A 12,755-nucleotide genomic window follows, 5' to 3' on the forward strand; every position below is an offset into this window, starting at 1 on the left:
CCTGGGGCTACACAGCTGACATAATCAAATATGAGGGTGGCGAGAAGCCGCTCGCAGCTACGGCCCACAACCACTCACTAGCCAGCGTGGCAGCGTGGGCAAGCAAGTTCCCTAACATCTCTGTGCGTTTCTGCATCCCTAGAACAGGGATAACCACGGGGCTTCCGTAAACATCACAGGAGACGATGCGTGGCTAACATTCAGAACCACGCTGCGCACAGAAGGGCTCAGTAAGTGCTAGCAGCTGTTACTTCTTTCAGTACATCCCCACAGCGGCTCTGGACATAGGTGTCCTGCCAGTCTGGGACAAGGAGAAGGCGCAACTCGCCCAAAACCGAGCTGTTAGAGCTGGGACCTAAACAGGGTCTGTGGCCTCTGGGCCCGGCTCCATTCAGAGCAGAACGTGCGCCGCTGCTCCGCACCGCTCGCCTGCCAGGCACAGGCGTTAAGGAGGCTCCGGCCTCCCCGGGTTAGCCTAGTCCTCCACCGGGGAGGCAGGGTGGGGAGTAGGGGCCCTTGTCGTCCCTCCCCGACCTCAGTCCCGACTGCAGCTGGCACGCGTGGCCCTGCTGTCCTCTTCTCGCTGTGGAACCTGGAGCAAGCTGCTTGCTCCTCAGTCTCCTCGTCTGTAAAATGGGACCAACGGCACCCAGCTGAGGAGGCCAGCCTCGGGATTAAGTGGCACCCAGAGCCGCTCCAGGTCTCAGAGTCACTAGCGCGTCATTACAGTGAGCAGGGTACGTCCGCGCGGCCTGGGGGCGGCCTCGAAGGGCTCCGACTGACCTGGCGCCCTCGCCCAGCTCCCCGTGCGTGTTGTAGTTCACCGTCATGACCTTCACTGAGTCCTTAAACACCACGTCCCCCTGGCCCAAGTACTGGAGGGTGCGGCGGATCGGGAAGCAGCCCTTCATGGGCATGGCGGCGGAGGGGTCGGGCCGCGGGCTTCGCAGCGAGGAGACACCCAAGGCGGCATACGCTACCGGCCCCGCGGACCTCACACAGCTTCGCCTCCTCGCTGGTTTCCACTTCCCGCGCAGACGCATCGGAGACGCCTCCCGGCGGGCAGCGCGCACACGCCGCGGAGCAGCTTGGAACTTGTAGTCCTGGCTAGAGTTGGCTTAGGGTTTGGGGCGGGGATCCGGCTTGTACCTCTTCGCTTTAGAACACCCTCCTGGAACGTTTGCTTTTCACACTGTAAATTAGCCTCTCCCCACCCCCACCCCGCAAGGGAAAATATTCTTAAACAGGCTCAAACTCAGTCAGACAACAGAATTACAGTTGGAAATAAATCAGGAGAGCTGCGTTCAGATGCTTGCTCTTCAATCTCAAATAAGTCAGCTTTTCTCTCTCAACTTCTCCAAACTCAAAATGAAGTGTTCCAGGTGCTCAATTTCTAACATTTACTACAAAAACTGATTTGCAAAAGGGGAAAAAAAAAAAGGCGAGTTTGGAAACACCCCTTCCTTGTTCACCCACTTAACAGCTCTGGACCACAATTTGTTCATAAGCAAAAGGAGGATGAGATGCATTTCTGAAGTAGGCTTACTGATCCGAGAAAGTTTTTACTTCTCCTTCACTTTTGAAGGATAATTTTGCCAGATATAGAATTCTAGGTGGATGGGGGTTTTCTTTGAATACTTTAGACGTTTTACTCCACTCTTCTTGCATGTACCTGAGGAGTAGTCAGCTAGAATTCTTTGTTCTCTCTGTAAGATGTTTTCTTCCGGCTTCTTTCAAGATTTTGTCTTTGGTGTGTGCCGTTTGAATAGATATACCTACATACAGACGGGGTGTCTGGGTGGCGGGGAAGGTTAAGCCTCAGCCTCTTGGTTTCGGCTGAGGTCACGATCTCAGGGGCCTGAGATCCAGCCCTGAGTGGGGCTTGCTGCTCAGCGGGGAGGCTGCTTGAGATTCTCCCTCTTCCCTTGCCCCTCACCCCCACACTTTCTCTCAAATAAATAAATCTTTTTTTAAATAAAGATTTTATTTATTTACTTGACAGAGGGAGAGACAGTGAGAGAGGGAGCACAAGCAGGGGGAGTGGGAGCGGGAGAAGCAGGCTTCCCACCGAGCAGGGAACTGGATGTGGGGCTGGATTGGAGGACGCTGGGATCATGACCTGAGCCAAAGGCAGACACTTAACGACTGAGCCAGCCAGGAGCACCCCCCCTTTTTTTTAAGATTTTATTTTTGAGTAATCTCTATACCCAATGTGGGGCTGAAACTCCCAACCCCAAGACCAAGAGTCACATCGTCCACTGACTGAGCTAGCCAGGTGCTCCCTGGAGCATCTTTTGTGATAATATCTGGGTTTTGTCCCTGTTCCTGAAATAGCTCTGGAGAGATAAAGATGAAAGGAGCATCTTTCGTTATCATAATAAGCCCCTTTTAACGACAAAGTTAATGCAAATGAGGGGGCTTTTGGAAACCCCCTAAGGATGGGGATTGGTTGCCACAGATGGTTAGTTGGAATTTTCAGCCCCAGCCCCCTAACCTCTGACCTCTGGGGAGGGGAAAGGGGCTGGAAGTTGAGTTAATCACTAATGGCCAATAGTTTTAATCAACCATGCCTATGTAATGAAGCCTCCATTAAAAAATACCCCAAACAAAGGGGTTGGGAGCTTCTAGGAGGATGAACACATCAGTGATAGTGCAGGGAGAGTGGTGTGCCCACAGGGCATGGAAGCTCTATGCCCCTTATTCCGTATCTTGCCCTATGCATCTCTTCCATCTGGTTGTTCCTAAATCGTATTCTTTTGTAATTAACCAGTAATCTAGCAAGCCATTATTGCAAATTATCAAACTCAAGGAGAGGCTTGTGGGAACCCTGACTTATAGCCTGTCAGCTAGAAGTACCAGAGTCTTACACTTGTCATTGGTATCTGAAGTAGGGGGCAGTCTTGTGGGGCTGAGCCCTTAATGTGTGGGTTCAGATGCTAACTCCAGATACATAGTGTCAGAAAAGAGTTGAATTTGGAGGATACCCAGCTGGTGTCAAAAGATTGGTTGGTGTGGGAACCCCCCAAAAAAACACATTTAGTGTCAATGTGTGTGAGTTGGGGCACCTGGGTGGTGCAGTTAAGCACCCCACTCTTGGTTTCAGCTCAGGTCGTGATCTCAGGGTTGTGAGATCGAGCCCCACATCGGGCTCCATGCTCAGTGCAGAGTCTGCTTAAGACTCCCTCTTCCTCTCCCTCACCCCCCTAAAATAAATAAATCTTTAAAAAGTTGAGTCATGGAATGCATAGAAAAACAAATTTTCTTTTACCTTTCCCCCACTTAGATGAGATGGAAAGGCTAGAGGGGGTGGGAGTGGGAGAAGTGCCCTTCCCTGGGTAGGATTAGACTCTGGTACAGTCTTTTCCCCTGAGGAATGCTCAAGAGTTTATTTTTCAAAGATTACCCTTCCCCTTCCCCTGCCAGAGCCACAAGGGAATCTTTCTCAGCAATTAGCTATGGAAACCAGGTGAGGTTCCTGGAGGTAAAACTGTAAAGGTGGGTGGTGTCCCTTTGGCTGTGGCCCCCGAGAGTTCCTTACTCCCATGCTAGTCCATGCTCAGCCTCCCACATTGCATCAGTGTCCCTACCAGCTGTGGCTCCAGTGGCTTCTGCTCCAGGTGATTCTCCAGATTTCAGGGCAGCAGTTTGCCCTGCACTCAGCTCTCTGATGCGTCCAAGGAGAGTCACTGATTTTGTTTGTCCAGCTTTCTCTCGTTGTAAGGGCAGGAGTGACAACTTCAAAACTCCTTGTGTGCCTGAGCTGAAACCAGAAGTCCTGTCTGAAGTGGAGTGTTTATTTCCCCTTTTCTGAAGTATTTTAAAAACTCTACTGGGCTGCTGAAGAGTTTCAGGAAGAAGAGGTTTTGGTCTTCAAGTCCACAGAAGGCACTTCCTATGGATGAAATGTCCCTTCCCACATTAGAAACATGAATGTCCATATACAACACAGGCCACAGGGCTTGGGCACGCCCACTGTGCCTGACACACGTGGAAGCCTTCTTGCTACTTAGGGCAAAGTGACTCACGCAGCCCAGGCTTTAAATCCTTATTCTACCACTGACTGGCTGTGTGACCCCCCTGCCAGGCTAACCTCTCTCAACCTGTTTATCTGCCAGATAAATACCTGAGTAACTACCGCACAGTACCTGGCACACATGGCAGCCGTAAGGTTCCTCAACCTCTCTGAGCCTCAGTTTCTTCTAGCATGAAATGAGGTTGAGAGGATTGTAAAAGGTCTTGCACTATTCTTGTGTGAAACGATTCATTTGATCAACACTGCAGGAATGACTGGGGATAAGGGCGGAAGTGGAGCCCACATTTACCCCATTAAGAGCCCACTGACCTTTTGTCCAGAGGCCTTAACCACACAGTTAACATAGGAGCTGGGGCTGTCTTCAGATATTCAGGTGATGATCAAGAAAGGGGCGGGGGCAGAGAGGTTATCTGGCAATTCTCACTTCCAACACACGTGCACATACACACACATACACCCAACTAACATCTGTTAGTTTATTTTTTTAAAAAGGTTCCAATACAAGGCCCCAGAGTAGTGCATGCAAACAATGACCCTCACGCCGCCATTGTCGATGGCCAGTACAATCTGCTACCACAGTCTGTGACCTGGTGAAGAGACCAGCTTCTCTCTTCGAGTACCAAGGCCCAATTATGCCAACGCGTGTCCAACCTCCCACCTGGCTGACGACGACTCAGAAGTACACTCTGTATCCGAACAGCGAAGACACATTGAGCTGCAAGTACGATGAGTAAGTGTCCTTAGTGTATTAGACATGGAAAAATACAAACAAGGCGTGAAAAAGAAAAGCCAATTTCGTTTGATTCCTGAATTCCCAGAGTCTCTTCCACACATGACCTAGATCTAGGGAGCTCTGCCAACGCCGCATCAAGAACTTGCTCGTTTTCTCATGAGATGGAGCTGTTTGCCTTGAAGGACTGCAGGAAGGATGAAATATTCACATGAGGTAAGCACTGGACGCTGTGGTTGCAATTCATAGGCCATCTTTACCTACCTGACGAAAACCCATCTCTGTAAATCCAACTTTGTGCCTGTGTGAATTCTGGGAAACGTTAGGGATAGAGAATTCTAATTTTGGTCAGGTCTATGATTGTAGAATATAGCCATGGAAGAATTAAATGGAAGAATTCATGGAAGAATACACCCACAAAGAATTCGATCACATCAGAAGGTTTTAGTTTGGTTTAGTATATTCAGTGTTTTTTTCCCTTAAGTTTAAAAATAATGTTTCTTATATGTGTGGTTCTTAATGCTCTTAGTTACTTACAGATTGCTACCTGGGTTGATTTCAGGAAAAGGGTATGTTCAGTCAACTAGTCTGAATTGAAATCACTAGCTAACAAAGAGATATACTCTCATAAGTAATTAGGATGGAAAGCAGCATTTAGCTTCCGGAACGACCTGCTTTTTGGCGCAGAGTGTCGTCCTCTCCAATCAGAGAGCAATGACAGACTAGCAGTAGGAAGCATGCCAGCCAGCCATGAGACCCGCCATAACGACAGCAGGAAGGGCAGGAGAAGGAAGAAAGATCCTGTACCGGCAACACTTTGGATACCTGGTTGCCAACTTCCCAACCACAACGATCAGCAAGGCTGGGAACTTGGCTGACATCAGTAATCCACTCATATTACTTTGTGAACAGAACCCCAACATGAAGGGTCCTCCACACACCCTCCACCCACAACCCATTCCCGCACCCTATGCAGGATCTTTTCATCCACCCCAAAGATCCAACAGATGCCAAAGAAATGTGAATAGTGTCAACACAAATACAGACTACCTTTACACCACAGTTCTTCAAACATTCTCAAGACCAACAGGGGTCTTCCCAGAAGGTAACAAATGGATCTCAGCTCTCACACCGGTGATCAGCGAAAGTACGACCCATATAGTTAGTTAAGGGGTATAAAGTGACTAGTGGTCAGTTATTGTTCTTTAATCAAAAAGCATAATTGCAGGAACTCTACCTAGAGCTGAGCACACTTGAGTATCATGATGTCAGACACCAGTTAAGGATTATGTAAACCAAAGCACCAGAGCTAAATTAACAATTTCCCTTTTTGCCCTTAATTGATGAAGAGTTCAAGTACTGTGGTGCTACTGGAATGATCCTGGGTTGTGCCTCTTCAAACACTTCCATTTCCTAATACTAAACATTGGTAGGAAAATACCTCACTGATGCCCCAGGTTAGGACAGGATGAGCCAAAAGGGAAGAAGGCTGATCAACTAGCCCTGAAAATCATTTTAACTTATCTTCTGACTCAGGGAAGCTTCCACTGTCCTGGCAATGTTCCACAAAAGCTTCCCGATTACCAATCCTAAATTACAGACTGGGCCTTCTGAAAAAGCCCAAGTCAGAGTAATTTCACAAAAGTTCTAGAGGAAGGTTTCTCCAGGGACAGACAATTGTTCCATCAGTCATTCAGAGCAACATTTGGGTAGACAGTCTTCTCCCAAATACTACTGCCTCCATCGACCAAAAAGTTCACCACTCCTATTTTCTACCCCTGCACTGAAGTTTAACTTCCTGAAAGAGACAAAAGAGGATTAAACTGACAGGGAAATGCCCTGGTAAAACATTACTCCCTGTCACCCCCTCTTAAAAAGAGGTGCTGGGCTCTCCTCGGTCTAAACTACTGCCTTCATGGCAATACCTCCCCCTTCTGCTGCACAGGTGGGATGTACCCGGCAGGGCAGAGGAAGCCCCAGGTGAAAAACCCACAGCTTAAGGGCGAGAGACTTCCGTCAGACCAGAGTAAGGTTTAAAGATACCCATCTTGTCTGTCTTGGCTAAAGAAAGTGCCCTATAATACTGCATAAAGACCAAAGACTAGGCAGGAGCAAATGGACCCACAAGGGCTGCCCAACAGAACTGCATTTAGTTATACTCAGTAATGAAAATTTAAAATCCCTTCTAAAGGGAAAAACCCAATTCAAAAAAACCAAAAAAATTAAAAAATTAAAAACCCAGGGAATACAGCAAATGAATGCTGATTCTTCCTGTTCTGGTTTCCACTTTATTACTCAACTGTAGTGGAAAAACTTCCAAGTGCACAGCACGGAACAGCAGACTGCCTGCCCTAACCTGTGTGCATCTTAGCTGCCCCCCTTCCTCCTTCCCCATCCGGCCCGCCAGCCCCGTCCTGCTCCACAGGCTCCTGCCAGGCCCTGGGCCCCCAGACGCCCTGCCCACAGTCAGTGGGGTCAGTCGGTGCCCCCCTTCTGTTTGGCCAGGGTACGCTTCAGCTCCCTCAGGTTCTCTGTCAGCACTTCCACCTCATCCAGGCGGCCACACTGCTTGGCATCAAAGATGTATGCCTTGATGTTATCAATCTGCTGGAGGAGGAGCTCCTCCTCTATGGGCTCCTCGCCCTCTGGCCCACTGTCACTGTCCATCTCAAAGGGGTTGGTACACGTGGCTTCATCAAAGGGGTTGCCAGGAACAGGAGGGCTTGAGGGCCTCTGGTGGGGATGCTCGTCTTCCTCATCGAAGGGGTTGGGTGCTGGAGTGTCTGGGTTAGTGAAGGGATTCCCTGCTACAGCCTCCTCTTCTTCTTCCTCAAAAGGATTGTATTCTTTGAGGATGCAAGCTGAAGGGCCAAAGGAAGGCTCTGCAGCAGGAGGGCTGGTAGTGCCTTCTGCTGTGGGGCTGGAGGGGTCTTCTTCATCGAAGGGGTTTAGGGAGGCCGGCTCATTTTGCTGTGACATGATGCTCTGGGGGAAAGATTCCTGGCTGAGGGCTGGGGGCCCGGACCACACTCTGGCTGGCTCGAGAGCTGAGATGGGCGAAGGGGTCTCCGCAGCCGCACTGCTCTGAACTGAGGAAGAGCCTAGATCCAAAGCATAAGCAAGGTGGGTACGAGGCTCCCTGCTAGGCTCCAGCTGAAAAGGCCTGATTTCTCGGAAGTCCAGGGACCGAGTCCGTGTATGTAGGGACGCGGCCCGGAACTGCTCCCTCTCTCGTTCCCACTCCCGTTCACAAAGCCTCTGCAGCTGCTCCCGCTGCAGGTCCTCCTCCTCGGCCTGCCTCCGGGACAGCTCAATGGCCTTCTCCGTCTGCTGCTGGTCATACTCGTCCTGCAACTGCCGCAGGTTCTCCTGCAGCGTGCGCACTTCATCCGCCCGCCCGGCAGCCTTGGCCTGCCTGATAAATGACGTGATGTTGTGGATCTGCTGCAGGAGCGGGTCCGAGTCTTCGCTCTGCCCCTGGCTTCCTGACAGCGGGAGCCAGCCCTCAGCCTTTCTCAGGGGGGCAGGGCCCCCTCGAAGGGGAATCACCTCCCCATTGGCCGCACGAGACGCCAGGTCACTCCGCCTTTCCTCAGACCGTCGCTGGGATTCCAGAACAACCTGGGGAGGAAGAAACACAGTCACCAAGCCAACAGCAGCCACACCATCAGCCACCCCTGCAGTCCCGGGGTCCCTGTGCTGATGAGATCCAATGCCACCTCAAGACTAAGGTGCCCTCCAACTGCTAAGTCAAATCCCGCATTTTGTTTTTCAGGGCAGAGAAGGGACAGAGCCTGATTTCCAAAAATAAATTAATGACAGTAAGTTAAGAGAGAAGATTTTCTCCATCTTAGATTCACTGGCCGTATGCTAGGCCTAAATCTCTGAGGTCTAGGGTCACTCATCTACACCAGAATCTCACACAATATCAAACGCACACATTCTTTTGTTTAGTATTGCAGATTCCAAAGCATTCTACGAAGAGCTCCCTGGCGTCTGGGTGCTCTGCAACCTGCGCTACAGGGAGACCTGGCAGCCTCCATGGTATTCTGGATGAAAGAAAATCAGCAGAATCTCTGAAAGACAAAGAGGTCTGACCTGGGAAGAAAAACAACTATTCTGAGTCTACAGAGGAAAGGCCGGAAAAGAACAGAAGACAGACGCAAACTGGACAGCAGTGAGAAGCTCTGATTTAACACGACCTCACAGACGACCGCTTGGGAGCCTGGGGCGGCCTCTGCGCTCAAGAGGCCACCAGCATCCCTGTGTTTCACTCACCTGTCTCTCCAGGATCCTCTTCTTCTCCATCTCCTGCTTCCTTTTCCTTTTTAGTTCCTCAAACTGTTCTCTGGTTGGCAGTGACATCAAACCCAGCAACTTTTCCTGCAGGGAGTCACGGACAATTTTGTATTTAAATCCTTTCAGGAAGAAAATGAGCCCAATGAAATCCATTTGTAAGATTCCATCCAAGTCCCATGCCCCCGCTACCCCTTCCCTGCTCTACATTTCTCCACAGCACTTCTCACCAACTTATAAACTATCTATTGTACTTGCTTCTCATCTACCTCCCTCCAGAAAAAAAGCTTTATGAGAACAGGAATGTCTTTTTGCTTGTAGTAGGACACGCAGCACCTAGCACATTGCCTGGTACACAGTAGGCACTCACCGAGTGACTGCTGAATACAGCACTAGTCAAAAGGAGAAGGGGCCTAATTCTCTGAAATACGGTGTTGGAAAACTAACCCAACAGGGCTCGGTCATTAAGCCCCACAGATGTTCACTGTGGCTCTCCCAAGGGGTGTTCTAGGCAGAAGCAACTCAGCTCTAACCAGCCAGGGTTAGTCCACCCGTGAACAATCAGCTGTTCCCTCCCAAGCAGTGGCCCACGAAGAGTCCCTTAGGAGCTTATACTGAAGAAGAAATGGCAGGTAACAGCATGTCCGTCAGGCTGTACTCACACTAGCAAAAAGCAGGAATCTATCGGATGCCCAGTGAAAGGGGAATAATTAAAGGATGGTCGTATTCTACAGCCATTCAAACAGAAACTGGTTAAACAAACACTATGTAAGAAGTGCTTTATGATATAAAATTCAGTGTTAAAAAGAAAAGACATAAATTTGCAAATATGCACTAATCATAACTAGTTTGTATAACAAATACAAATGAAAAAAAGAGGAAAATATACTAGAATGATGTGTGATAGTATTGGGGACATAGGATTAAGAAGTTTTACTTTTCTCTATAATCCAGATTTCTCTCTAAATGTGGCATAACTATATTCACAATTTTAAAAAGTAACAGATGTACAAATAAAGAACAAATCATTGGCATGGTCTGCCTTCTGAGAGGCAGGAAAGCAGGGGAGGCAAGTGAGCTATTTCGGCCACCACAGGATGGCTTTACCTGCACAAACAGTGTAGCTGAGTATCTCACCATCCTCTGCAGCCGCACGGTGTTTGGATGTGGCGGAGGGTCCTGGTTCAAGCCTAAGGTTAAGATCTTCTTACTGAATTGGAACAAAAACAGCAATGTAACAGGTGCAGCCAGCCCCAGAAACAAGGCTGAAATCTCCGAGTTGCCAGGCTTTTGTGCCAGGACCATCCGTGGAGAAGCGGGTTAAAGCTCCACAGAATGTCCTTGAAGGCGAAGCCCATTCCTTACCCTCTCGCTGTATTCAAGGCCCCTGACACAGCACAGGGTGTCTAACCAACACTCTGCCATCGAGGAACTGACCACATATGCAGGGCCAACTTCACGGGTGAGTGACCTGTGCCTGGTTTAATATTCTGGTGTCACTGTCTTAAAATTCTTTTTTTTTTTTTTTTTTTTAAATGGGAGCAGGGCCTAGGGGGCCAGTGAGGGACCTGCTGGGCCCCTGGAGTGGGCTGAGGTGGGGGAGGCAGGAAGAAACTGGCTTTGCCAGGCTGGTACACAAGCAGAAACTGGGCCAGGGGGTTTGTGGACAGTGCTGGGGGCAACACTGGGCAGCAGGAGGTCGTTGCCACTCCAAGACCCGTGTCTTAAAATTCTTAGTAATCCTGACCAGGGACTTGCCTTTTCATTTTGCACTGGGTCCCACAAATTACATAGTCAGTCCTGCATGGACAGATGGACAAGGCTTCCTCATCTCAGCTGTCCCACTGAATCACTACACTTTCTACTCCTCAGAGGGCTGACTTAACCCCAACAGCCAGTGCATGGTTAAAAAGCGGCTGCTGACTTGAAGAAAGAGTCGGGTTTCTACGCTGCCGCACCACTTCGCTAGCTGTGTTGCATCTTCTCACCTGCAAAGTAAGGGTATTAATCCCGACCACACTGGCTGACTTTGGTTGATAAATGAGATGGGGATACAACCAATGGCTGGTACAAAGATGGTGTCAATAATCAGCTGCTGTTTAATAATAACGAACCTTAGAAATCTTAACCAAGTTACTGAGACGTGTTGAGTGCCAGAGCCGGCACCCACCTCAGCCTGCTCCTCACACATAACTCCCTGTCACTAGGACTCTGGGTAAAGTCGGGCCTGCCAGCTGCCCACCCCCTCACTGAAACAGCACCTCCTCCACGCAAGGCAGCAAGTCAGACATCACCTCACAGGCCTTACCTTAAAGCATCTATGAGCTCGTACACTTTCTGCACTTCCACTCGAAGGTCACCGGCATGTTCCAGACTATAGGTTGTCTCCCCAGCACTAAGGAAAAATCACGGAAATGTTTGATTCAAGTTTCACCGTGCTGACTGGAGAGTGGTGTGAAAAAGGGCTCTGAAGGTTTAGGGTCTTACCAAGGGCGACACGGCTAATTCTCTCCAAGTGGAATTATTTCACACTCTTGTATATAATGTAGGGCTCATTCCTTTTCTAAACGTAAGTGCTAATTAACTGGAAGCTGCTTTTAATTTGCAGATGCCACAGGAACAGATGTGTGCCTCAGCCTTTAAGGACTAGCTCATCACCAAAATAAATGCAAATGAATCTACTTCAGCTCACTCTCCCTGAACAATTTCACTATACCTAGTAAGGCATATGAAGCGGTTTACGAAATAAGCTGGTTACCCTGCATCCGAGGAGAAAGCAGCTGGCTTTTCTCCCTCAAAGACTACCCCAGGGAGAACAGGAACAACGAGAACGCTGACCAAGGAATCCCCAACACCTAGCGATCCCCAGCACGGCATTATATCGATCGCCACGTGCTCCCAAGCCTCATGGACAATTGCTCCCTCCACGAGAAAAGCACTATGACACCAAATTAAGCAGGGAGGAGACAGGGGATAACTGCCCCGGGGTGGAGCAGGGGACTGCAGCGAAGGCCAGAGGCGGCTTCGCGCCACTTAACTCCGAGGAACAGCAGTTATTGTGTGATCTTAGAACTGTTCCTTTACAAGTGTGTCACCCATCAGGCCTGCAATGCAAGTGCACTGACGATGGCTTATCGTTTCTATCCGCGGTAACCAGCACATGCCCAAGCCTCGTCAGTCCTCCCTGAAGAGAAAGCCACTTCAGAAGACCTTGCAGCTGTTAATGCAGCCTCAGCAACGGCCACTCGGCTCCCTTCCTGAGGCAGCAGCAATTTAAGTTAAATAAGCAGGAAGGACTGCTGCGCTGACCTGGTTTCCTGTCTGCAAGACAGCCCTAGCTGGAAAAACCTTGGTGTGTGCCGTAACTGGAGGATCCAATAGGTGGTGTCATCATCTCAAACTGCATAGTTGGCAAGAACATCAGACCAGAACTGGGAATGCTTGCACTTTGTCTTGGTATCTCCAAGTCACATGGAAAATAACAAGGCTGGCTCAAATCTGAAAGCACCCCTCCCCTGCCCTCCCTGCCCTCCCGGTCTCAGTCACGTCAACCAAATGTATTTCCCACAGAGCACCTATCACGTCTACAGTTATCTTGCTCATGATTTGTTCACTTGGTTATGGCCTGTGCCCCCAGGTAATGAAGCTCCAGGGCCGCAGCCACAGTCTTCACCGCTCATAGCTACAGCCCCAGGA

The 12,755-nt window shown here is 49.5% G+C and overlaps 2 protein-coding genes across 3 annotated transcripts in view; both read right to left on the reverse strand.

Annotated features, from left to right (window-relative positions):
- Positions 1-1,044, reverse strand: part of MRPS25 (mitochondrial ribosomal protein S25) — a 10,246-nt gene extending 9,202 nt beyond the window's left edge. The window contains exon 1 of the mRNA XM_008697837.2: positions 784-1,044. Within this exon, the coding sequence (XP_008696059.2) occupies positions 784-1,043 (260 nt within the window). The 5' untranslated portion in view covers position 1,044. The remainder of the gene's footprint in view (positions 1-783) is intronic.
- Positions 1,045-4,495: 3,451 nt separating this feature from the next.
- The window catches only part of RBSN (rabenosyn, RAB effector), a 29,078-nt gene continuing 20,818 nt past the window's right edge, over positions 4,496-12,755 (reverse strand). For both annotated transcript variants that reach the window (XM_008697839.2, XM_008697838.2), the window contains exons 9-12: positions 11,368-11,454; positions 10,167-10,269; positions 9,042-9,146; positions 4,496-8,384 (exon numbers count right to left, since the gene is read on the reverse strand). In XM_008697839.2, coding sequence (XP_008696061.1) covers positions 7,239-8,384; positions 9,042-9,146; positions 10,167-10,269; positions 11,368-11,454 — 1,441 coding nt within the window. In that variant the 3' untranslated portion in view covers positions 4,496-7,238. The remainder of the gene's footprint in view (positions 8,385-9,041; positions 9,147-10,166; positions 10,270-11,367; positions 11,455-12,755) is intronic.

The sequence above is a fragment of the Ursus maritimus genome, unplaced genomic scaffold, assembly GCF_017311325.1.
Source record: "Ursus maritimus isolate PB19 unplaced genomic scaffold, ASM1731132v1 scaffold_14, whole genome shotgun sequence".
NCBI lineage: Eukaryota > Metazoa > Chordata > Mammalia > Carnivora > Ursidae > Ursus > Ursus maritimus.